We start from the raw sequence: 26,855 nt of genomic DNA on the forward strand, positions 1-26,855 counted from the left end.
TCATATAAATATCTCAATATAAACCTAAAATGTTACTACCTCCCTCCCCCAAAATTTGTCTCACTTTGACCCGGCACGGGTTTTAAGAAATATAATAGAAAGTGAGTTGAAAAAGTTAGTGGGTTGTGGGTCCTACGTTTATATATTAGTTTTATAATAAAATGTGAGTAGGAATGAGTTAGTGGTAAATGTGGAATGAGACAAATTTTGGGGGACAGACGGAAATGGAAAAATGGGACAAATTTTCAGGGACAGAGGTAGTATGTTATTTCTAGAATATTTTGTTGTAGTAATTTCCTACATAGAATATTTTGCTAGAACACAAATTTTGTTCCTCGGGATATTACCATATGAGTTATGGCTATGACCCAAACTTGTACCATCCGCAGTTGAGAATCTATACTTATGAGTTATGGCAATAAGTGTCCCGACAAATTAAATGGTGCTTTTATCTAGAATATGTAGTATTAGTTTAGTTCACAACATGATATGCATGTACAATTTTAGATGTAAAGAAATTTGATTTATATCCTTCTTATATTTAATATAAATGGTTTGAAGGTCCAATACCATCCACCATTGGAAATCTTTCACATATGGGGTACTTAGATCTCTCTTCCAACAAATTAAATGGTGAGCTCCCTTTCTCCTCTGCAACTTGACATTCATTAAATAATCTTGTTGGGCATTTTTAGAACTCTCAGAATACATAGTATATTATCTCATTTTTATAATTGTTTTGTTATAATGATTTCCTATTTGCAAGCTAGACAGATGGACCCGAATTTCATAACATATTAACATGAATAATCTAGATATGTTTGAACACGGACATTGAAAAGTTCATACATTAGGGTGAGTAGTGATACTTTCGCCAAAACTTTTATATCTGAAAAATATGCTCAACTTTATTTCGAACATTCTGATTTATGGAAGTTATTTCATAAAAGATTGGTCATCTTGACAACTGACATTTTTGATTTTATGTGGTCTCTCTACTGTAAAATGTTAATATCTAATAAACCGCCATATTGTTACAATGAGTAAAATGGCATGCATGTGTATATTTCAATAAATTTAATGTGATTTATATCCTTGTTTTATCTTTCAAACATATTGTTTGAAGGTCCAATTCCATCTACAATCGGAAATCTTTCAAATCTACTGGGCTTGTATCTCTCTTCCAACAAATTAAATGGTGAGCTCCCATCCTCCGTCTGCAAGTTGCCATACCTTCGTAATCTTGGTTGTTTCGGATTACTTTTTTTTTACGTTTTTGGATGTCATGAGAGCTTGTGTTTGAGTTCTGTTTCTACTTCTGTGGTTGTGCTCAATTTCAAATTTGGAGTTGTTTCAATTTCAAAATTTATACTCCTATGCGATGCCAGAGGTGAGCTCCGTCGTGCTACCACTCTCTCGCTTTACCCAATCCATAAGAAGCAATTTACCCAAAAATAAATTAAAAATCATGTTGTAATTCTGCAAAATCTGCAAATGTATCTCGTCCAATAATGAAGGTTAGATTCTTCGCTCAGCTCGTAATCTCAGCCCATTGCTAAAACCCAAGATGGGCATTAAAATTGTAATCTCAGCCCAATAATAAAACCCAAAATGGGTTTCACCAATGTAATACTCAGGCCATTTATATACATATATTCAATTTGTATCATACTTCTCTATATGAATTTCTATTATTAGTTTTAGGATATTATTCTTATTTCTTCACATACTATTCCCTAATATACTGTCCTCCAAATAAATTAAATTTCGAGTAATTCACAGATTGATGAGACCCACTAGTTATAAATAAAACGGAGAACACGTAACATTTCATCATAGGATTCATAGCATATATGTGTTGTTTTCATATAAATATCATATACGAATAACTATTCAACTTGACACTATGCATATAAACACCCTAGTCAAATTATATATAAAAAAAAGAGGTTGAAAATAGTTAAGTCTATAGAAAAAAATGTGATTAGTTCATTTCCAGAAAATATGTGACACAAACGGTTGAGTGCAAACCTATTCCATATCGGCTGTCAGAGGAAAATTGGAATGTGTATACAATTCTTGTCAAACCCCAATTAGTTTGAGGTCTTTTGGGAGTAATCCAAAAATAAATTTATGCAGGTTTAACTCACAGCGGACAATATCAAACTATTGTTCGATCCAAACACAAACAATAACTTGTCTGGAGTTTATTTGAAAAGCTTATTTGATTTTCCATTAATGGGACCATAAAATATGTGGCCTTATTTGATTACCTTCATCATGCATTTTCTATTAATGGGACAAAAAAAAAAATGTGGCTTTATTTGATTTTGCTTAATTATGCAATTGACACCTTTTGAATTGTCTTTGTCACTTCTGCCTCCAAAATTGACTCATTTTCCGTTGAAAGGACAAGAATATACATGGCTTTATTTCATTTAGCTTCATTTTGCATTTTTCATTAATAGGACAGGAAAATATGTGGTTATATGTTTTAGCTTCATTATGTATTCTATTTTTGATTTGAATAAAAGGGCATAATATCCTAGGCTTCTTGTTTGCAATATGGAGAGAGTTAATTCCCCAATTTTCCTACTTTCCCTACTCTTATTGCTTTCTTGTCTTAGCTTCGTTGCTACTAATCAAATCAGTGGAGATGAGTCTGCACTTCTTGCATTCAAATCCTTCATTACTTCAGATCCTAACAATATTTTGAAAAATAATTGGACGAGTGGAACCTCTGTGTGTACATGGTTCGGATTTAATTGTGATTCACCTCAAAGTAGGGTGACTCATTTGCAACTCTCGTATATGGGACTCGGAGGTAGCATCCCACCAGATATCGGAAATCTTTCTTTTCTTGTTTTTCTACATTTGAGAGGGAACTCTGTTCAGGGTCCCCTACCAGAAATCAGATATCAGAAATCTTTCTTTTCTTGTTTCTCTAGAGTAAAATGTCATGCATGTGTATTTTTCAATAAAATTAATGTGATTTATATCCTTGTTTTATCTTTCAAACATATTGTTTGAAGGTCCAATTCCATCTACAATCGGAAATCTTTCAAATCTGCGGGGCTTGTATCTCTCTTCCAACAAATTAAATGGTGAGCTCACATCCTCCATCTGTAACTTGTCATCCCTTCGTTATTTTCTTCTCTCAAATAATATGCTTCGGAAACTTCATCGGATCCGTGGAAATCTTTCATCTAAACATGAATCACCTCAGTGGCCTCATTCCATCTAATTTTACCAAGGGTTGCAATGTTATATCCATCAATTTGGGTAATAACAAATTCCAAGGACAATTACCTGAATATAATCAATTGCCAAGGCCTAACGGGTCTCGACATCGGAAATAATAGAACGCAAGGTGAATTTCCTTTTTGGATGGGAGGCCTTCCCAACTTTAAAGTGCTAGTGTTGAGGTCTAACAAGTTTGGTGGTAACATATCACTTCCTTCACCAACCAAACTCCCATTTCCGGAGTTACAAGTTCTAGATATCTCTCAGAATGCATTTGTTGGCTCTCTACCTGATAGATATTTCAACAATTTCAGAGCTATGATAGAGGAAAAGAAAAGAAATGACCCAATTCTTAACTTTGACGACATGGGATATCGACAATTTGTGAATATAATAGTCACCTTAAAAGGCCAAGATCAGTTATTGAATAGACTGTTGGAAGCCTTCACAACGATGGATTTATCCTCCAATAGTTTCTCCGGGACTATTCCACCTTCCATAGGAAATCTTAAGATTCTCAAATATTTGAACTTGTCCCACAATACCCTCACTGGACATATACCTTCATCTCTTGGAAGCATGAGTGAACTCGAATCGTTGGACTTGTCAACAAACAAATTGGATGGAGAAATTCCAAGTGAATTGACAAGGTTGACATTTCTTGCTAAATTAAACCTTTCAATGAATAATCTTGTTGGGCAAATACCACAAACTAATCAGTTCTCTACATTTGAGAATGATTCCTATATGGGAAATTGGGGATTGTGCGGAGCTCCGTTGACAGTAAAATGCGATAACGGGACAACGTTGCAGCCAGAAGAAGAAGGTGATGATGAATATGAATTCATAGATGGATTTTGTTGGCGAAGTATTGTGATGGGATATGGAAGTGGATTCGTAGTTGGGATTGGAATTGGTTATATGATTATAAGAAGTGGAAGGCCAACATGGTTAGTGGAATTCTTTTTTGGAGTTGGTTATAAATATAGGACGAAGAAGACGCAATAGTGCTTCAAAGCGAAAGAGAATTGTGTGATTTCTTTGTCTTTTTTTTTTATTTATTTGGATCTATGTTTTTGAGTTGTGTTTTCTATTTCTTTTTACCTATTTCTGTTGTTTTGGTAGTCTCTGTATTTTGAAAAATATAATCTATTCTAAAAAAAACGATGAGTAAAATTATGAAAATTTATAATGTAACCCTTCATTAACCAGTAATCTATGTTTTTCCATTTTGATCTATTTACAAAGTTTAGTCCGACTGTCTGTAGTTTGTTTCTTTAATGAGATGGATTTCATTTATAATTAATATTAATACATCTACCATTTTTATCCTACGTCTCTATACTGTTTCCTTTCATAAAGCTCTAAACAAATGTGAACATGTTTGGTTGAAAACAGCAAATGTGTAGAAAAAATAATATTCGGTATGAATTTCCATGAATAATCTTAAGTCGAACTAATAGCATAAGCTCATTTACGTATTACTATTTGGTTAAATAGTGTTTAATGTTCCGATTCTTAACAAATGTCTCAAAGAGTCAAGACTGGGTTTCCAACTCAATCAAGCAGAAGTGCAGATAACAATGTGCTCGATGAAATAATTCAATCGAACAGTTCACACCTCAGGTATTCGATGAAAGGCTAATAGAATTCCGAACTCCATGTGTTTGATGAAAAGACTGGATGAGAAAAGCGAACAGAAGAAGAATCCCCACGAGTAATTGGAAGTGCTGGAACAATTGATTTGGAGCAAAGGGCAGTTGTTACTATGCACTCCAGATGCTTGATATATTGATAGTGTGAATAGTGACGAAATAACTGAGATAAATTAAAGTGGAAATAAATGAAAAAATTATCTCGGTGGGATTTCTCCGTCCATAATTGAACTTTGTCAATAACTATTTGCAATGTTCAAAAACATAAAATAATAATTACACTTTTTATATCAATATAAAATAATACTAATAAATAAATAAAATTAACAAAATAAAATATACTATTGAATGGAAATCTTTTACTCCCTCCGTCCTATAAAAGTTGAGTCGTATTCCTTTTTAGTCCGTCTCAATAAAGTTGAGTCATTTCCTTTTTTAACAAAACACAAAATATCTAATCACCCTTACTTTATTCTATCATTTACTTTACTCTCTCTTATCTTTCCCACTTTTTTCATCTCTCCTATTTATTTAATATAAATTCTTAATCTCCGTGCCCAAAAGTTTTGTCTCAACTTTTATGGGACGGAGAGACTATTATTTATAAAAATTTAAAAAAAAATTGTGTCAAACGATAATTATTTGAATAATATAATTATCCCTCGGTATTCATAATTGCAATATGTACTTGAAGTCAGCAAAATGAAAACTAGTCATGGCAAAGCATGGAAGTGGATCTGGATCCACTTTTACTCTCTACTCTTACGTAAGAGTATAATACCCATATCCATACTCTTCTATAAAAGCATGTCCAAGGGTCCCACCATTCTATAATTCAATTTAAATACTTCAATTATTAAAATCATTTCCATAATATTAAAATACATTAAAAATACTCAAAATACTATTACAAATTAATAAATATTTAAAATTTAAATAATTAAAATTTTAAAAATTAAAAATTACATAATTAAAATCATAAAAATTAAAAATTACCTAATTAAAATCCTAAAAATTGAGGTTGAGAGAGTTGTTTGGTGTAGTGTGATTATTTGTGTTGAAATGGAGGAATTTATAGATGAAAGTATGAATTTTGGAATAAAAATAATGAAAAAAATAAATTAAAAGTGTGGAAAAAATGAATATGTTTTATTGGGAAGTGGAAAAATATTTTTTTTTATTAAATCTGAATTTTTCATATTTTTTGAATTAAAAAAAAATATGAAATAATAAACCAACGGCCAATCAGAGCATGTCACATCGCTGCTCGTGCTCTGCCTTTGGCACGACGGTGCTCTTAGCTAAGAGCATAGACGTGCTGTTGGCAAAAACACAGTAGTGAGCAAGGTACCCACTGTACCTGTGTCACAGTCCCTGCTCCTAGCTAAGAGCACCATATGCACGCTCTAAATTTGCGTGCTACTATTGATTTTGTTAACTAATCGTTAATTGAGAAAGTGGGGCCCGCAACTCACCTCCAAATTACAAAAATAAAATCTAAAAAGAAACAAAAAAAAGAAGTGTCATTACTGTCGTAGTTGACTGTCTCTTCGAGCTTCAGCCTTCTCTCTGCTTCGTTTTCCACTGTTTCTCTCACTTCGATCCCTCTAAGTTGATGAATGCAGGTTAGATTCTTCGATCAGCTCGTACCTCTCTGCTTCAATTGTTCTAGAAGCTTTGTGATTTCAGTTAATTTTGAGGAAGCGCTGAATTGCGAATAAACCCTAATTTATCACTTAGCTCAATTATGGATTTTGAGCATGGGAATGAGAACTTGAAGTGTTTTGATTAGTGGTTTATGTGTTAATTCACTAATAAGTGTGATATTTGGGACCTAATTTTGATAATTTATGCTCTTGGAGTTCGTGGGTGTTAGTGGCTAGTGGTGTGTTTGATTGCTCCCTTTTCTTTTTTAATTGGGCTAACCAGTATTGAATTTAAGCTTTTGTTTGCTTATTAATGAAGAAGAAGATTGCATTTTGCATTGTTTTGTAGCTAACTGTTGGATTTTGTTTTGTGTAGTTAGTTAACTTAATATGCCTCTGTTTTTATGAAGTGCTTAGGGTTCTGTTAATATGAAGATTGTATTTTTCTGTTGCCAACTTAACTAAGTGCACTTGTATTTTTATGACGTTTTAGAAGGCTGTCTACTTGTTGAATGAATGTCTTTACGAATTGTTTGTAGAACTTGTCTCTGAGTTTCTTCACTGTGGCTGGTGGATTGCATTCCTCAATCAATGCGTACTTGCTTTTGTTTTGTTGATTGGTGTTTTGACTTTCCTTTTCTTTTCTTGATTTGATAGTTTTTTACTCGTAATATCTTGTGGGAATGGATCCAAAGACATGAGAATTTCACCCTAGTAATGGCTGGGAATGCAAGATTTGAATTGACCTCGGCCAGCCCAGACTCTGGTTTTGCTGGTAACTTCCATAATGGGCAAAGGGGTTATTCTGCCTCCTCTTTGGATAGGTCGACAAGTTTCAGAGATGGAATCGAGGGAAGAAACTTTTCTTCTGGGAAGGCGAATACTAGAGGGAGTGCAACATCATCTTCAGGAGATGCAAGTACATTATCTCAATGTCTGACGTTGGATCCAATTTTAATTGATCAAAAACATGCACAATTTAGTGATGTAAGGAGGGTTCTCGGATTTGTTGGCAGTAGTTCAGAAGATAACTCGTTTGGTTCATGTAAAGAATCCATCTCCCAATGCCCTTGAGGAATTGAAGCGATTGAGAGCAAGCGTTGCCGATTCTTGTGTTAAAGCCAGGTAAACTTACAGTTACTCCAAACGAGGTTGTCCTCCTTGAAATCATCTTGTTGAATGGATGTTTTGATAAAAATTTAGTTTTGTGCATCTTTGTGTCTTGTTTTGGCTGATGAAACCGTTCTGTTAATGCATTTGTATGATGTTTTACATCATTCCGTGTATCTCTTCTATTCTAAAATTTATTATGTTTCTGGCAGTTCTAGAGAAAAAAAATTGGAGGAACATTTAAATAAGTTAAACAAATTTGAAACCATGTCATCTAAGAAGCAGCAACAACGGAATGAGATGCCGATGCATGAATGGTCTAGTGGTTCAACCTTGAATCACTGATGCATCGGAGCACAGGGGAGTTTGGAAGTCATAAATTTGATGATCGGCCTAACGATGGTGGATTGAATAAGCGCTTACGGACATCAGTGGCAGAAACCAGGGTATTAACTGCATTAATTATTTACTTGTACTCTGCATTTGCTCATTCACAGCATCATTTTGTATTAGTAATGCTGCGATTTTGTTTCTTAATCTTGACATTTTTTATGAGTATTTGGTACTGGAAAAGACACTCTCGTTATGCACTTCTTAATATGGATTTAGCAAGACCAAGCTCAAGGAATAAATGCTTTTTAATTGCCTTTAATAACAATGCGACATGTACTCACGTCTACATTGAATATAGACAGTAATTCTGCATAATGACGTAATAGAGTGTGATTATGATTTAGCTGAAATTTTGACAGCCACTTTTACTTGAATTATCTACATAATTAATTCTGGTGGCACTCATTTGCTTTGTATATGTCCTCTTTCAGTATTCACCAATTTTATTGTTATTTATTTATTTAGTTTAGCTATTCCTCTTCATCTTATTGGTTAAAACAGTCTGCTACACTTTCCCATTCTCAGGCTGAATGCAGAAATAATGGAGTACTACGTCAGCCTTTGACAATGACAAAAGAAAGAGATCTGCTTAAGGACCGCAATGGGGATTCTGAGATGGGCGAGGAAGAGATAAGGAGGTTACCTGCTGGTGGAGACAGTTGGGATAAGAAAATGAAAAGGAAACGCACATTTGGTACAGCCTTTCCGAGATCTGTTGACAATGATGTGGAGCTGAAGAGGACCATGCATCCTAAGCTCAATAGCGAATCTAGCCTGCAGTCCAGTGATTCCACGCAAAGTTTTAGGTTAGATTCCATTATATGAGCCAAAATCTCTGTGTTACTTGCAACTGTGCTGCTTGTCAATCTCTATTTGCTTTTGATTCGATATTTTCTGTATTTTGCTTTTATTAGGTGATGCTTATCCCATGCATGTTTTGGAAATTGATTTTATTAAATTCCCTATCCTTATAGATGCAACTTTGGAGTACCATCATCTTTGGAGCTCTGTTGTTACCACTGCTGTTGTTTTCTTCCAAATTGCTTTTCTTATGATCTGCATTTACCATCCTTATCCATTCAGTCATTGGCGTACTAATCTCCATGTTATATCAATAATTTAATATGATGACACTAGTACTTTTGGAAACAATTTCCTTAGGTCAGGAGCTTCTGGTGGCACCAACAAATTAGATTCAACGTCACAGCCTGCTGGTTCTAGTGGCCGTGCTACCTTTAAGAATGAACAAGAGAAATCAATGATCTCAAGGGATGGCACTGTTGGACCAATCAAGGAGCAGACTCTAGGAAAATTAAATGTTAGGTGTGTACCTTATCATTTGAATATAAGTCATTCGCGCACATGTTTTCTGCTGACTTATCTACATAACACCCTAAACCTCACTGTGCTGCTGCAGCACCTTTCCTTTTCCCCTTTTTGTAATCTTAAACTGGATATTATTTTGATGGTAAAAGTGCTGGGTTTTCTTCTAGGATAAACAATCGTGAGGAAAATCATTCCATTTGTCCTAGCCCTATACTAAAAGGGAAGGCATCCAGGACGCCACGAAATGGCTCTGTGGTTGCAGCTCATATTTAATTTTTTGAACATTGAAATATTATACTTCTGCTCGTTCCAAAGTATAAATATGAATAAGTTTTTGTGAACAAAAGTAGCCAACCTTAGATATACAACATTAATTGTATATTTTACAAAGCATAATTACAAAACATGATATATGCACCCACTATGCTAGAGTTACAAATGAAGCACTAGGAAATCACAATGTTTGTCTTGAATTACCTTCTCCTTGTGGTTGCTTTTGCTCTATTTCTTCTCTTCGTCTTACTTCTATTGTATCCAACCCCAAAAAAGAACTCAAATAACCATTTTGGCCTTCCACTTCTTATAATCATGTAACCAATTCCAATTCCAACTACAAATCCACATCCATACCCCATCACCACACTTCGCCAACCAAATCCATCTATAAATCCATACTCATCACCATCTTCTTCGTCTTGAGGAAATACTGGTTTTCCATCACTCCCCTCACATTTTTTTGTCAATGGAAATCCACACAATCCTACATTTCCCACATATGATTCGTTACCAAATGTGGAAAGTTGAGTAGACTGTGGTATTTGTCCCTCGAGATTATTCATCGAAAGATTTAACTTTGCAAGAAATGTTAACCTCGCCAATCCACTAGGAATTTCTCCATCGAGTTTGTTTGAAGACAAGTCCAACGACTCAAGCAAACTCATGCCTTCAAGAGATGATGGTATATGTCCTCCAATGGTATTGTGAGACAAATTCAAGTATCTAAGTGAGTTAAGATTTCCTACAGAAGGTGGAATGTTCCCAGAGAATTTGTTGGAGGATAAGTCAATAGTTGTAAAGGTATCCAACAATCGCAACAATAACTGATCCAATCCTTTCAATGTGAGTTTCAATTCTATGAAACTTAGGAAGAAATTTGCACCATCATCAATCTGGTTTTCATTTGCATTGATCATACCTCGAAAGTTCTTGATATATCTAACAGGCAGAGGGCCAACAAATTCATTATGTGATAAATCCAAGACTTGCAAGTTTGGAAATGGTCGCTCTGTGTTTGAGTTTGAATCCACCAACATCTTACCATTAAACTTATTTGACCTCAAGACAAGGATGCGAAGTTGAGGGAGTGTTTCCATCCAAAAGGGAAATGAATCTTGTATTTCATTATCACCAATGTCGATCCCTAACAAACCCTTGCAGTTAACTAGGGTCCGGGGTAGTGTTCCTTCCAGTTTGTTGTCATTCATATTGATTGACTGAAGACTGCAACCCTTTGGAAACGTTGATGGGATGAGGCCATTAAGTTTATTCGCATTCAAATGGAGGATTGACATAGATGTGCTAAAGTTCACCATACATTTTGGAATCGGCCCTTCAAAATAATTGTATGATAAATAGAGGATTTGGAGGGATCTCATGTTGCAAATGGATGGTGGAATCTCTCCACTGAAGCTGTTGAGACCAAGCCCTAAATAAGCCATTCTTGATTGATTCACTAAGGTGGACAGTATTGGACCTGAAAATTTATATTACACGACATATAGATTCAAATTCATTAACACAACGAATGATCTATTTATAGTCGTCATTAAACAATGCATTATCACAAATTTATATTTCTATATGCGTTTACATTGCTATTTGAATCTATAATTTTGTCTAAATAATATTTTTCATAACAAAAATAATCTCATTATTTTTTGGTTTGTACACCAAAATTAGTTCTATTTCTATTTTACTATTTATATAAACATTTTCATCACTTTTTCTATTTCTCGCTCAATACACATTTTTCACTTTAGTCTTTCCACCAAATTAGTTCTATTCTTATTTATAGAAATAATCACATTTTTCTTTATCTCTCCTATTTTATACATTCTCTCTTCTTCTCTCATATTTTATCAAAGTAAAACTTATATGGTCCACAAATAAGACTATTTTTCATGGATAACGGTATAAGAATAAAAAAAAAATACTCCCTTCGTCTCCCATTATGTGTCTTAGTTTTCCATTTTGGTATATCCCATATTAATTGTTCCACTTCATTTTTACCACTCTTGGTAGTAGACCCCATATTCCACTAACTCACATATTTTTATAAAACTAATATAAAAAAATATGGCCTACATTCCACTGACATTTTCAACCCACGTTCTATAACATTTCTTAAAACTTATGTTCGGTCAAAGTGGGACGCATATCTTGGAAGCTGGGAACGGAGAGATAAGATCCTACCAAAGGTAATAAATTAATAAGAGCGCAAATTATTTTTTAAAATTAAGGGCGTATAATTTTATCAACTAAAATCTACCTATATGGCATGTAATATGAAATTTTAGATATGCATCCATTCCAATTAAGATTTAGTATTTAAATAAATATATCTTCCTAGATATAAACTCTGGAATATGATCAAATGAAAACTCTAAATATTGTACAAACTCAAAACTATGATCTGGACCATTGAAAAATGTCAACAGATCAAAAAAAAACATCAACAGGAAAATGTTAACATAATTTCAACGGTAGTCAATGATTGATGTTGTGTTGATATTGTGTTGATACTGTGTTGACATTAAAATCTTGAAATTTTACACTGTGTTGATATTTTATTAAAATAATGTTTAAGTTGTGTTGAAGAATTTTGAGTTTGTACAATATATAAGTTTGCATTTTATCACTACCTTATAAACCCTAGCTAGAGATTAAAGAAGTAAGAAACATGGAAAATAAAGCCTAAAAAAAGAAGTGAAGTAGGGAAATAAATTAAAGAGCTAACCACTTAAGTTGTTGGCCCCCAAGTATAATATTTGAAGAAAGGTCAAGTTTCCAATTTGTACTGGCACATGTCCACTGAATTTGTTGCTCTGCAGAGAAAGATGCTCAAGCTGCGAGCACTGATCCAAACTCGATGGTATTTCCCCATACAACTCGTTGTAAGAAATACGAAGTCTCTTGAGTCTATTCAAATTGTGTTTTCACATATCAAATGGTAGACTACTAGACAAACTATTATTCCTCAAATTCAAAACTTCCAAACTTGACATGTTGAAAATTGATGGAGGGATAGGACCATGAAACGAATTCTCACTCATATCTAAGGAAACGAGAAAATAAAGATTCCCAATTTCAGGTGGGATGGTTCCTACAAGGCCCATGGAAGATATATTCAACCGAGTCACCCTGTGATAGCGAGAATCACAAGTAACTCCGATCCAACTACATACAATGGCTTCAGAGGTCCAATTTTTGATGAGTATGTTATGAGGGTTTGGGGTTATGTGGGATTTCAAGGTAAGAAGAGAAGAAAGATCTGTGTTGAAATTGGTATTTGCTGAGCAGAAAAACAAAGAGTTTTGTAGAAGTATGAGGAGGAGTGGAAGAATGATATATTGGGAAGATCTCTCCATTAGGCTTGACTTCTATAATGCTAATTCTGAAGTTCTAAAACTAACATTTTTATATGAAAGTTTGAGCATAATTGGAGTCTAATAAACAGATTTAAAACAGGTTTATTTTCTTTTATGCAATGTACTGGTGGAAATATTAGTTGCGGAAAATAGTTAGGAAAAATTGAAGATAAAATGTTTTGAGTTTTTAAGTGGGGGGAAAGATTTGCTTAAAAAAATTACTTCGAATAAATCATCTTCAAATATATGAACTAACCATTTCGCCCTTCATGTTTTCATCAAAGATGTGAGATTTAGTCTTAGTTAAGATATGGGGATGTTATTGGCCATATTGCAACCACAAATATATATGTGGTTTAGGTTTGAACATGATATTGAAAAGTTGAAATAATATTCAACGTTTACCACAATCGTAGTCATGGGGACAAAATCTAATTATGTGAGCTAATATTAAAATTAAATCAAGCCAACAATGTGAAAGTAGAAATAATATTCAAAATTGGAGTGCCACAATCATTGTCATTTCATTATGGAGGAGCCGGTAAAGTCTTCCCACTTATATGGTACCATCAATCATATTAGTCCACATTTAATTTCAATAGAAGTTGCGAGTATTTTTAGATACAAACAAGTCATTTAAATCATCATCAAGCGCTGAACAAATTCTTTTGTTTAAGAAAGAGATATATCTTGGTCCAAAGTCTAACATAAGTTTGGAATTTAACAATTTTGAACATTGAAATATTTGATTTTGAACATTGAAATATTTTACTTTTGCTCGATCCAATTATAATTGTTGGTCCGGCCTTACACAAATAAACAATATGTATACATACTAATAAGGTTTTGAACAAAAGTAGCCAACCTTGGTTACGCAACATTAATTGCATATTTTATAAAGCATAATTACAAAACATCGTATATACAACCACCATGCTAGATTTACAAATGAAACACAAGGAAATCACAATTTTGTCTTGAATCACCTTCTCCTTGGTGTTGCTTTTGCTCTATTTCTTCTCTTCGTCTTACTATTATTATATCCCACCCCAAAAAAGAATTTCACTAACAATTTTGGCCTTCCACTTCTTATAATCATGTAACCAATTCCAATTCCAACTACAAATCCACATCCATACCCCATCACCACACTTCGCCAACCAAATCCATCTACAAATCCAGACTCATCATCACCGTCTTCTCGAGGAAGCATAGGTTTTACATCAATTCTTTCACACTGCTTCGTTAATGGAAATCCGCACAATCCTACAATTTCCCACATATGTTTCGTTACCAAATGTAGACAGTTGAGTAGACTGTGGTATTTGTCCCTCGAGATTATTCATCGAAAGATTTAACTTTGCAAGAAATGTTAACCTCGCCAATCCACTCGGAATTTCTCCATCTAGTTTGTTTGAAGACAAGTCCAACGACTCGAGTAAACTCATACCTGCAACCGATGAAGGTATATGTCCTACAATGGTATTGTGAGACAAATTCCAAGTATCTAAGAGAGAGATATTCCCTATCGAAGTTGGAATGCTCCCAGAGAATCTGTTAGAGGATAAGTCAATAGTTGTAAAGGTATCCAACAATTGCAGCAATAACTGATCGAATCCTTTCAATGTGAGTTTCAAGTCTATAAAACTTAGAAACAAATTTGCTCCATCATCAGTCTGGTTTTCCTTTGCATCTATCATACCTCGAAAGTTCTTAATATATCTATCAGGTAGAGGGCCAACAAATGCATTTTGCGATACATCCAAGACTTGCAACTTTGGAAATGGTCGCTCCGTGTTTGAGTTTGAATCCACCAACATCGTACCACTGAACTTATTTGACCTCAAGACAAGCAAGCGAAGTTGAGGGAGTGTTTCTATCCAAAAGGGAAACGCATGTCGTATTTCATTATTACCAATGTCGATGCCCAACAAACCCTGGCAGTGGACTAGGGTTTGGGGTAGTGTTCCTTCCAATTTGTTGCCATTCAGAGTGATTGACTGAAGACTGCAACCCTTTGTGAATGTTGATGGGATGAGGCCACAAAGTTTATTTGCATTCAAATGGAGGATTAAAAGAGATGTGCTCAAGTTTCCCATACATTTTGGAATTGGCCCTTCCAAATTATTGTATGATAAATAGAGGATTTGGAGGGATGTCATGTTGCAAATGGATGGTGGAATCTCTCCATTGAAGAAGTTGAGACCTAGCCCCAAAAAAACCATTCCTGATTGATTCACAAAGGTGGATGTTATCGGACCTGAAAGATTATATTACACGACATACGGATCAAATTCATAAAAACAACGAATGGTCTATAGTTTGTACATGTAATATGAAAATTTGGATATGCATCAATTCCAACTATATTCAAGTTTGTACATGTAATATGAAAATTTGTATATACATCAATTCAAAATAAATATTTATTGTTTAAAAAGGTATATATTCGAAGATATAAAGCATAAAAATCAAAAAATTAAATGGAATATGGCTTTAAAATTATAAGTTGTACACTCGAATCAAAGCCTAAAAAAGAAGCAGCAAATAATTAAGATCTTACCACTTAAATTGGCTTCCAAGAACAGTTCTTGAAGCTTTGGCAAGTTTTGGATTTGTCTTGGCACGTGCCCACTAAAGCTATTGAAACCCATGCTCAAAATCTGTAAATTAGTAAGAGCATCAATCTCTTTTGGAATATGACCTGTATTACATTGCATCAAATCAATTAAGTCAAGACAGATGGATGGAATGTAATAGCATGAAATAAGATCTTACCACTTAAATTGCTGTTACCAAGGTACAACGATTGAAGCATTGTCAAGTTCCAAATTTCTCTTGGCAGTTGGCCACTAAAGTTGTTGAAATTTATTTCCAAATACAGTAAATTAGAAAGAGCACCAATCTCTTTTGGAATATTAGCTGTGAGTAAATTGCACAAATCAATTAAAGTTTAAACCGAGAAAAATGTAGGGAATGTAAAAGCATCATATCTTACCACTTAACTTGTTGGTATGAAGGTTCAACCACTGAAGCATTGTCAAATTGCCAATTTCTCGTGGCACATGATCACTGAAGTTGTTGAAACTCATATACAAATATTGTAAATTAGTAAGGGTACCGATCTTTGTAGGAATATTACTTGAGAATAAATTGCATTAAATCAATCAAGCCTAATCATATATACCAAATACTATAAGAGTATGAGATACGATCTAACCGCTTAATTTGTTGTTATTAAGGAACAACAACTGAAGGCTTGTCAAGTTCCCAATTTCTCGTGGCACATGATCACTGAAGTTGTTGAAATTCATATCCAAATGTTCTAAGTAAGTGACGACACTAATCTCAGTTGGAATATTACCTGTAAGTAAGTTTAATCAAATCAATTAAAGCTAAACCAAATGTAAGGAATGTAAGAGCATTACATGAGATCTTACCACTTAACATGTTGTTACCAAGATACAACATTTGAAGCATTGTCAAGTTCCAAATTTCTCTTGGCACTTAGGCCACTAAAGTTGCTGAAATTTATTTTCAAATACTGTAAATTAGTAAGAGCACCAATCTCTTTTGGAATACTACCTGTGAGTAAATTGCACTAAATCAATCAAGCCAAAACAAATGAGAAAATGTAAAAGCATAATATAAGTTCATACCACTTAACTTGTTGGTACGAACATTCAACCACTTAAGCATTTTCAAATCTCCAATTTCTTTTGGCACATGGCCACTAAAGTTGTTCACACATCCAAATTTTGTAAATTAGTAAGAGCACCGATCGCATTTGGAATGTTACCTGTGAGTAAATTGCATCAAATCAATCAACCCAAAACAAATGTAAGGAATGTAAGAGCATGAAATAGGATCTTACCACATAACTTGTTGTTACTAAGGTACAAGGATTGAAGCCCTTTTAAATTCCCAATTTCTCGTGGCATGTATTGGCTAAACTTGTTGAAACTCATGTCTAAATACTGTAAATTAGTAAGGGCACCAATCTCTATTGGAATAGTACCTGTGAGTAATTTTGTTGATTTATTGGACTCCTTGTTTTGGGCTTCCATTATTAATTGGTTGGGTTGCCCTATGCTGAGCCCATATGATTAATTGATGGCCCAAATTAAGTCAGGCCCATTTCCTTGTGAGGGCTGCTGGATGTGCGCCACCTGGCAACTCCACGCGGATCAAGCTCCACAACCGTCGGATGTGAGGTGTGTTTGTTAAGTGAGAGAAGGCCTTTTGGCTTCACTTATTCGATTCAATCTCTCTCTCTCTCTTGCTCTCAGAAACCGTCGTCTCTCTCCCTTCTCTCTAAGATTCCGGCGTATCCAGCTGGAGTTCTCCTTCGAGCTCTCTGTTCCACCGATGATTCTCAGTTCTTAAGAGTTCTACCGGTGTAGATTGAGTGTTAGGCAACTTCTTCGGTTTCCTTCTCTATCTAGGGTTTGGTCTGTGTTGTCTGTGACCAATCCCGAAGTGCTTGGAGTGTTTTGAGGGTTCTTTTGTTCGCGGTAACGTTCTGAGTTGTGTGGGCTTGTCCGCGCGTGAGAAGGCCGTGGTGATTATTGACCGGTGAGTCCACTGATCTCTGGTTTGAGTTTATTCAACGGTGCTCTCCTTTGTGACTTGCTGTGAGGATTGGGGAGGTCTGAGGCCTAGTGCAGTCACTGCTGTGACCTGAGCCACTCGTGGCCCGATTCTCTGACTTTTAGTCTCTTTTATTCTTTGATCCTTCGGGATCATCTTTCTTGTGTGACTAATCTTTCTACTAAGTGTGCTGGTGATAAATCAGATGGAGCTAAGTGTTGAGTCTGGTTGAAGACTTACCTAGAGCTAGGGTTTCGGATTGTGTCTTCTTGTATCATACTTAGTGTGTAATCGTGATACCACTGTTGTATTGGCTTGTACCTCTGAGATGAGCCATCTCAGAACCAATCAATAAAAGAGGTCTCGGTAATTAGTGAATCCTAAGTGATCTGATCCCTACAGTGGTATCAGAGCCACGGGGGGATCACTTAGGCACGCCGGGTCGCAAATTAAAAGGAGGTGGGCTCTTCAGAGTAAAGCTCAAGCCTCCGGTATAGGCTCTCAGGTATAGTCGGGTTCTCCTTAACGATAGGGTTCCCCCTCTGGTAAATTTGCTGAACCTCTCTTTTACTGCTTTCTTAGAACCCTAGGCTTGGGCTTTTGTTGCTGGTAGTAACCGCTGGCCGCGGTCTAGGTTCTGTGCTCTTGTTTTCTTGCATGTTCTTTTCCGCTGCTTGCTTGTTCTTCTTTTCTTACTCAAGGTGTGTATCTCAGAGCTCAGTTTATGTGTCTTGAGTGAATTACCTATCCACCTTGTGCCTTAACCGCCTTGAGTGACCCCCTGCGCCCCATTGGGGTGATTGTGAACTGGGAAATCCTCTTGCCGGGGTACACGTGACAGATAGGGAGGAACTCCCCTGACTTGATAATAGTGTATCTGGGATCACGTTGAGTTTTTCTTCCTGTGCGTGTGTGCTTGCTGCTAGTTGCATATGTGATATTATTGCATGAAAAATCTCTGCATATCTGTTCCTAGTGGATTCTGTTACTCCCTCCGTCCGCGATTAGGAGTCCCGGTCAATTTTGCGCACCTATTTTATAAAAATGATAAAAAATAGTTAAAGTGGAGAAATGGTAAAGTAAAAAAGAGAATAATGTTGAGAAGACTCTTGTCAACATTATTCTCTCTCTTAATTTACCATTTCTCCACTTTAACTATTTTTTATTATTTCTATAAAACGGGTGCGCAAAAGTGACTGGGACTCCTAATCGTGGACGGAGGGAGTACTTGTTTAAATCCACTATCTGGGAAAGAAGAGTTGCTTGCTTTGCCCTTGGTGTTGTGGGTTCTTTGTGTGTGTAAAGATCTTTCTCAAAATGACCCAGCCAGTTGGCATTGTCCCCTTCAATGGGAAAAATGATTTTGTTATTTGGAAACAGAAGGTAAAATGTGTCTTGATTCAACAAAAGCTTTTCAAAGCAATTGAAGGGGTTCTTCCTGAAAATATGTCTGCTGAGAAAAAGGCTGAAATGAATGAATTAGCTAGGTCTTCAATTATCCTCAACCTTTTTGACTCTGTGATTAGAAAGGTTGGGGCTAATACTCTCTATACTTTCGTGCAGGCCCGGTCCACCAAGGCAGCCCTGCCTCGTCGTAAGACTCGTTGTCCCAATCGTAATCAAGATTTTACTTATAGTTGAATTTCTTTCTTTCATTTTTATTATTTCATTTAATTTAATGCAAGAGTAATGCATAGTTATCAGTTACACATTGTGACTTTTTTATCAATTCTTTCCCGAAATGCATCATTGTATCCATCATTTATATAAACACAGCCACTGTACCAGACCATTTTTCGATTCCGACCGCAGACGAGCTCTTCGATGAGCTGGGAAAGGCAAGGGTGTTCACTAAGCTGGACTTGCGGTCGGGTTATCATCAAAATGGCAACCGGACCCAAATGCACATTTTTTGGGACGGAGGGAGTATTAGTTTTATATTGGATTGTGAGCCTAAAAAGTTGGTGGAATGTGGAGTTTGTATACTAAAGTGAAATAAAGTAAATGGTTGTATAAATTATGGATAAATCAAAATGGCAAAAAGGTTCTTTAAATGGTGGAGGAAGGGAGTAAAATATATTGGAATATCAAAGATAAATAAGGTGACAATTCCACAATCCCTTAATGTTCCAAAGGCCCAATATTAAAAACCCAACATGGGCTTCACCAGTGATATACTGTAATGCTTTTTTCTCTCTCTTTTGTTCAAAATAATTGATTTTTGATTAAAAAAAAAAAGATTACATGCATTATCTTCTTCCTTTTGCTTCATCTTATCTCTTTTGTATTCTGCCTTTCTCCTTTCTGCCCATTTTGATTTGTCTGGCTTAATGGTGTGCACGCACTTTCCCTTTTTACTCATTTTCCTTTACTTTTCCACCTTTAGCTTTTTCATTTTTCCACTTTGATATGACTGGATAATGGTGTAGACACATTTCCCATAACTTTTTCACCTTTAGCTTCTTTAACAATTTGATTTGCTGAAATAATTATCTGATTTCACACTTTGTAGTTGACTTGACTTGACTTGGAAAAGATTTTTTTTAGCTTTGAATATAAATAGTTTTCTTCTTAGCAATCTGCATTGACAACATGGAGAGAGTTTCCCCATTTTTCCTACTTTTCATACTAATATTGTTTCCTTGTTTTAGCCATGCTACTACTCATCAAATCAATACTGATGAATCTGCACTTCTTGCTTTCAAACCCTTCATCCCTTCAAATCCTGACAATATTTTGAAAAAAAATTGGACCGCGGGAACTTCTATTTGCACATGGTTAGGAGTTACTTGTGATTCACGTTATAATAGGGTGGCTTATTTAGATCTCTCGCATATGGGACTCAATGGGAGCATTCCACCAGAAATCGGAAATCTTTCTTTTCTTGTTTCTTTGGATTTGAGTTGGAACCGTCTTCATGGTGGCCTACCAAAGGACATTTGCATCCACAACAAACTTCCAAGACTCAAAGAACTTCAGCTAACTTTCAATCATTTGGAGGGAGAGATACCAGTGACCTTGGGTGAATGTCAACAACTCGAGATTCTTGACTTGTCATACAACAAGTTTGGTGGACATGTGCCTCAAGAAATTGGTAACATCACACGCCTTAAAAAATTAGACCTTCATTGGAACAATCTATCAGGTTGGAAACAAAGATTAGTACCCTATACTATTTTTATTATCATCAAATATAAATGTCTCATGACTTCATTATTATTGTCCAGGTACTATTCCGAAAGAGATTGACCATCTTAGTAATTTAGAGTTTATGGATTTAGGGTCCAACAAACTTAGCGGATCCATCCCAAAAGAAGTGGGGAACATGACGGCTCTTATCCGCTTATGGCTTGACAGTAATAGTTTAAGTGGTATGAAACTTGACCACATTTGGAGATAGTATATCTTTGTTGTCAGTCAAGTTTTATCGACAAACTTATCCGTTTTACTCATGATATCGTTATTCTTCAGGTAATATTCCAAGAGAGATTGGTGGTCTTAATAAATTGGAGATGATGTGGTCGGATGATAACAAACTTAGCGGATCAATCCCAAGAGAAATGTGGAACGTGACGACTCTGCTCCAGTTACGGATCAAGAATAATTCTTTAAGTGGTATGATTTATTACTCACTTAGCCTTAAATTTAGTAACATCATGCTGTACTCAAGCTCATACCCTAACGAAAATCACATGTTAAAAAATGTTGTTGAAAGACACAACTAACAAACATACATATTTGAAATGCCTGAAATTATTTCTAGGGAGTAAAATCAACAAATGTTGGCAAAATGATCCAATAATTCAAATAACTAACTAGGAGTGTATGTTTTCCAAATAAATTATTACATTCACATGTCCCAATACTTGGTACATTGTTAAGTGAGGCTAAATTATTTGACATGATTTTAAATTTATGACATAATAGCTGTATGTTAACGTGTAAATTCTGGTTATATTGAAAATTAACTTGCATTAAAGCTTATGCTAACACAAACGATGGCAAGTTATATTTCCCCAATACTTTTGTATGTAAAAATCATACAAACTTTTTGTAAACATTTTGATTATAGGAACCATGTCTCAAGAGATTGGCCATCTTGATAGTTTGGAGTGGTTGGACATGAGTTATAACAAGTTTTCAGGGCCTTTGCCAACATCCATTTTCAATGTGACTTCTTTGGAAGGGATTCAACTGTCAAGTAATACATACTCTGGGGCATTGCCTTCGGAAATCGGGATCATGAAAGCACTTCGAGACTTATACCTTGACAATAATGTTTTCACTGGTAAGATTTCAAATTGTTGAACTTTTAGTTATGTTTATTCCACTTTTTCATATTGCATCATATATATAGGACTAATATGAAACATACAATGCATGAAATTAATTTTATCTTCTTTTTTTTTCCTTTAAAAACATACCTACTATTTTACTAGAAAAACAGTAGAGTAGTCTTAGTTGATAAAGAAGATATCATTCCACATAAATGTTAAACATAATGATAAAAATGAATGAATGCAATGCATTCCTCGCAAATGTTAAGCACAATGTTTAAGAATGAATACCATTGACAATGCAAATAACAGACATACTTATAATGAGTAAAATAGTTGAATTTAGTAGTAATATGTTATGCATGTCTTCTTTTAGATATAATGAAATTTTAGTTTTATCCGTGTTCATCTTTTAAAAAATTGTTTGAAGGTCCAATACCATCCACCATTGGAAATCTTTCAATTCTAGGGGCCTTATCGCTCTCTTCCAACAAATTAAATGGTGTGCTTCCATCCTCCATCTGCAATTTGACATCGCTCGATATTCTTCTCCTCTCAAATAACTCATTGGAAGGAATAGTTCCTCGATGCTTTGGAAACATTGGTGAAGATATGAGAATATTTCACTTAAACGCGAATCATCTTAGTGGCCTGATTCCACCGGCATTTCCCAAGGATTGTAGGCTTATTTCCATCAATTTGGGAACTAACAAACTGGAAGGACGGTTACCTACATCCTTAATCAACTGCCAATATCTAGAGGGTCTTGACATTGGGAATAATAGAATACAAGATGAGTTTCCATTTTGGATGGAAGGTCTTCCCAAGCTTCGAGTTCTAGTGTTGAGGTCTAACAAGTTTGGTGGTAACATGTCACGTCCTTCATCAACCAAGATTCCATTTCCTATGTTGCAAGTTTTAGATGTATCCTATAATGAATTTGTGGGCTCTCTACCTCAAACATATTTCAAGAATTTCAAAGCAATGACAGATGCAATAGAATTAGATTATGACAGCTTTCTAGCAAATCTAGAGATGAGGCTTACATTGAAAGGTCAGGATCAGTTATTGAATAGACTATTGGAAACCTTTACAACAATAGATTTATCATCCAATAGATTCTCTGGGAGTATTCCACCTTCCATAGGAAAACTTAAGATTCTCAAATACTTGAACTTGTCCCACAATAGCCTCACAGGACATATACCTTCATCTCTTGGAAACATGACAGAACTCGAATCGTTGGACTTGTCAATGAACAAATTGGATGGAGAAATCCCAAGTGGATTGACAAGGTTGACATTTCTTGCAAAATTGAACCTTTCAGTGAACAATCTTGTTGGGCAGATACCGCGATCTAATCAATTCTCCACATTTGAGAATGATTCATACATGGAAAACTTGGGATTGTGTGGACTTCCGTTGACAAGAAAATGCAAAGAGGATGATGGGAAATTGATGCAGCCTGCAGAGGAAAAAGATGATGAATATGAGTTCATAGATGGATTTGGTTGGCGAAGCGTTGTAATGGGATATGGAAGTGGATTCGTAGTTGGGATTGGAATTGGTTACATGATTATTAGAAATGGAAGGCCAATATGGTTAGTGGAATTCTTTTTTGGCATTGGATATAAATATAAGACGAAGAAGAGACGCAACAGAGCTACACCAACACATAGGGGAACTTGATTGAAGACCAAAGAGATAATTGTGTGCTTTTCTAGTGTTTAATTTGGAACTCTTGCTTGTGTTGTGTCGATTTTGTTTTTAACTTTTTCTTCATTTTTGTGTGTTTAAGTTGTGTTCACTATTTCGTTATACATTTCTAAATTTATGCAAATATCATGATATTCCGTAAAATCGAGTCGTGTAGCAAAAGTTATGGCCTTATGTTTAGATACAAACTTGGCTCATTTATATTTTTCCATGACCACTCTAATATTCGAAAATCCCCAAAATATTAGTATCAGGTAATTTGGCCCAAAATAAAATAATTTTCCCAGTGGGAGTATTTTCTTAACCAAATATTTTTAAATACCCAAAATAATTAATGAGTTGAACCGACAAGTCAAAAAGGTTAGGACACCACTCGCTTCACAACACAATTTTGAAAAATTTTCACCACTTGACTTAGAAAAAGATTCCTCTTCTAAAAAGAAGCCAGTTTATTTTATTTAGCCCCAATCACACTCCAAGAAAGTTAATACATCAGATCATGAATAAATATTATTTTTTAATTCGGTACACATTTAAGAAATGCAATGAAGGGTTTAGGAAATGCAATGAAGTGAGTATAAACAATAAATTGATATTTTCGCTCCTTGAACGGAGACTGTATTAGTAATATTTTGCTAATTCGTTGCATCAAATAAACTCACGGTTAAAATGCAGAAGATTAATTAAAAATGACTATACATATTCTATTTTCTACGAGTATATTGCTGCAGCAAATAATCTCACGGTATATGGGCTGAAGATTAATTTAAAAACACTTAGTCAAAAGTTTCGCTAATTTTCAAATAATAAGACTAAACAACATGTGGCTGGTTTCACTCAGTGACAGATCTAGACTTTTTGAATTGAGGGTACGAACATAATAGTACTAAAAAAGGAAGAAAAAAAACTATATCTAAAATCTTTAAATATAAAAACTATATACTATGTAAAATGGAAAGTTTCACTAAACAAGACTTGTTAATAGTCTTTGTACCTTCTGCCTTAGCCCCAATCACACTCCACAATTAAGTTTGATTGCAGAACCTTGACTCATTTTTACAATGGGACTTGACTGGGAAAATATAATATGGTTACACTATTACTTAACTGAAAAAGCCCAAAGATTTAATAAAACTGGCCCAAGAACTTTTATTTCCAGCCTAACTAATTAAAATCCCAGCCCATCTTATTCCTCCAATTTAATTAGTAGCCCAAAAAGAGCCCAAAGTGATATGAAAGAAAGAGGCCTAACTCAAAAAATCAAAAAGAAAAAAAAAAGGTCCAACAAAAAAGTACTCCCTTCCTTCAATATCGCTCCTCTCTCTTTCTCTTTCTCTCTCTCTCCCACCCTTCACTATCGAAACCACTCCGATCGAATGAAAACGATTTAAATTTTTTTAAATATCCTTATTTTTGTCTTTTTTTAATATATTAAAATATCTTTATGTATATTTTTGTACCGCCTATGTAGAATTTCTGGCTACATCCCTCCCGCTCCCAACGAAAAAATATTAAATTGCCCAATGCAGTCCAACTAATATTTGGTGTTATTCCAAATATAAATTTCAAGATTAATCCTCAGATTTAAATACGTTGATTATTACTTACTCCCTCCGTCCACGAAAATTTGTCCTAGTTTGACCGGGCACGGGTTTTAAGAAATGTAATTGAAAGTGAGTTGAAAAAGTTAGTGGATTGTGGGTCTTACTTTTATATATTAGTTTTATAATAAAATGTGAGTAGGAATGAGTTAGTGGAATATGAGGTTTACTACCAAAAATGGTAAAAGTGAAATGGGACAAATTTTGGTGGACGGACGGAAATGGAAAAATGGGAAAAATTTTCGTGGACAGAGGGATGTATATTACTTTAATTAATTTCCACAAGAAGCAATTATTTCTCTCAACAAAAAAATCACACTGCACAAGTATGACTATTTTATCAACGTACGCACTTCCCTTCGCACAATCAACAATAATTAGTCCCTTGGTGTTACTCCAAGTACTACAATAATTCATCATCACATCCACTTGATTACTTACACAAGGTTCGTATTTCGCTAGGTTCATAAAGAACTAAAATAACTCATCGTGCTCCAAAAATATTATTTGTGCAAATCTCAAAATATTTAATTACTTGCTTCGCGAGAAATTAAATATTGTTTTCAGAAAATTCCTTTAACTGATCACCATATCGCGTTCATAAAAAATTTTAATATCCAAAAATTGCAGATGTTACAGTATAGGACCAAAAAGTTTATTTAGGCAAATGTACGCGGCCAATTTTAAACTTTAGTCTATTTGTTATTATAAAGTTATTTTCCATGTAGCTTATCACCTAACGCCTTCTCAAAATGAACTTTAAATGGTTTATTCTAAATATAAATGTAATATAGTAATAATATATTAGACCTCATGTGATCTGAACATAAACAATAAATGGTTTCAATAAAGTATTTGTACTATTAGACCTCATGTGATCTTAATATAAATGTAATATAGGAATAAATCACAAATTTGAATCATTGTTTGTAAACAACTTTTAGTCATATCACCAATAAAAAAGCTTGACTATTACATGGAAAAGAATATGTGATTCACATTTATGTTTCCCATTCAATCATTTCTCTTCAAAAAGTTGTTTTCCCCTTATCATCTTCTAACCATTCAACACGCCAAACTCTGCCGTGTTTATTAATCGTAACTTTTTATTTTTGTTTATTGGTTTTACTCTTTATTGCTGCTGAAATATAATATTTTAATTTTGTGTAAAAGGGCATCTCATAGTTTGCATATAAATAGGCAAATAAAGTAGAATAGATAGACAAAAAACATCAGCCATGAAAACAGCATACCTTTTTTTTACATATCTTTCTCTCCTAACACTGTGTTTGTGTCTTTCAAGAGCAGCCACTAGTGAAGCAAATGCTTTGATGAGATGGAAATCCAGCCTATCATCTTCTTCTTCTCTCAAGTTTTGGTCTGTAACGACCCGCCCATTTAGGGTATAATAAATGCGGCGTTCGCTAACTAGGTAGACTTGAAAGCATCAAAGATCATAAACTAGGGTTTTAATAGAAAGGGATTTGACCAAAGCATTAAATGAACAATTAAGTAGAGTAAGAATCATGCCCTAGCAAAGGAAACCATCAAAAGATTTATTGAAATAAAAGCTTAGCCAAGTTCTTCAAAAAGAATATTTCTAACTGTTCATATTCCAAAACATACCCACGAAAAGAAAGAATAGAAGTAT

At 34.7% G+C, this 26,855-nt stretch overlaps 2 protein-coding genes and 4 pseudogenes across 3 annotated transcripts; 3 read left to right on the forward strand and 3 right to left on the reverse strand.

Annotated features, from left to right (window-relative positions):
* The first annotated feature begins 2,485 nt into the window (after positions 1 to 2,485).
* Positions 2,486 to 4,323, forward strand: LOC125199083 (receptor-like protein 20 pseudogene; annotated as a pseudogene).
* Positions 4,324 to 6,407: 2,084 nt separating this feature from the next.
* Positions 6,408 to 9,549, forward strand: LOC148932023 (uncharacterized). The gene is made up of 5 exons (XM_089065629.1): positions 6,408 to 6,523; positions 7,202 to 7,669; positions 7,867 to 8,100; positions 8,573 to 8,853; positions 9,209 to 9,549. Exons 3-5 carry the CDS (start codon positions 7,999 to 8,001, stop codon positions 9,543 to 9,545), a joined length of 720 nt encoding a protein of 239 aa, XP_088921755.1. The 5' UTR covers positions 6,408 to 6,523; positions 7,202 to 7,669; positions 7,867 to 7,998; the 3' UTR covers positions 9,546 to 9,549.
* Positions 9,550 to 9,734: 185 nt separating this feature from the next.
* Positions 9,735 to 12,519, reverse strand: LOC148932024 (receptor like protein 27 pseudogene; annotated as a pseudogene). Its single transcript, XR_016135781.1, has 2 exons — positions 12,390 to 12,519; positions 9,735 to 11,126 (listed from the first exon to the last, which is right to left on the reverse strand). The product of XR_016135781.1 is annotated as a receptor like protein 27 pseudogene (transcript).
* On the reverse strand, positions 12,231 to 13,020 carry LOC148932025 (uncharacterized; annotated as a pseudogene).
* A 982-nt stretch (positions 13,021 to 14,002) lies between these two features.
* LOC125202146 (receptor-like protein 54) lies at positions 14,003 to 16,500 on the reverse strand (annotated as a pseudogene).
* Positions 16,501 to 20,003: 3,503 nt separating this feature from the next.
* LOC148932026 (uncharacterized) lies at positions 20,004 to 23,747 on the forward strand. The gene is made up of 5 exons (XM_089065628.1): positions 20,004 to 20,755; positions 20,838 to 20,981; positions 21,082 to 21,225; positions 21,683 to 21,898; positions 22,318 to 23,747. The coding sequence occupies exons 1-5, from the start codon at positions 20,203 to 20,205 to the stop codon at positions 23,574 to 23,576; spliced, it is 2,316 nt and encodes a 771-aa protein (XP_088921754.1). The 5' UTR covers positions 20,004 to 20,202; the 3' UTR covers positions 23,577 to 23,747.
* The last annotated feature ends 3,108 nt before the right edge of the window (positions 23,748 to 26,855 follow it).

The sequence above is a fragment of the Salvia hispanica genome, chromosome 2, assembly GCF_029641045.1.
Source record: "Salvia hispanica isolate PSC_SH4W2 chromosome 2, Shi_PSC_v1, whole genome shotgun sequence".
Classification (NCBI taxonomy): Eukaryota; Viridiplantae; Streptophyta; class Magnoliopsida; order Lamiales; family Lamiaceae; genus Salvia; species Salvia hispanica.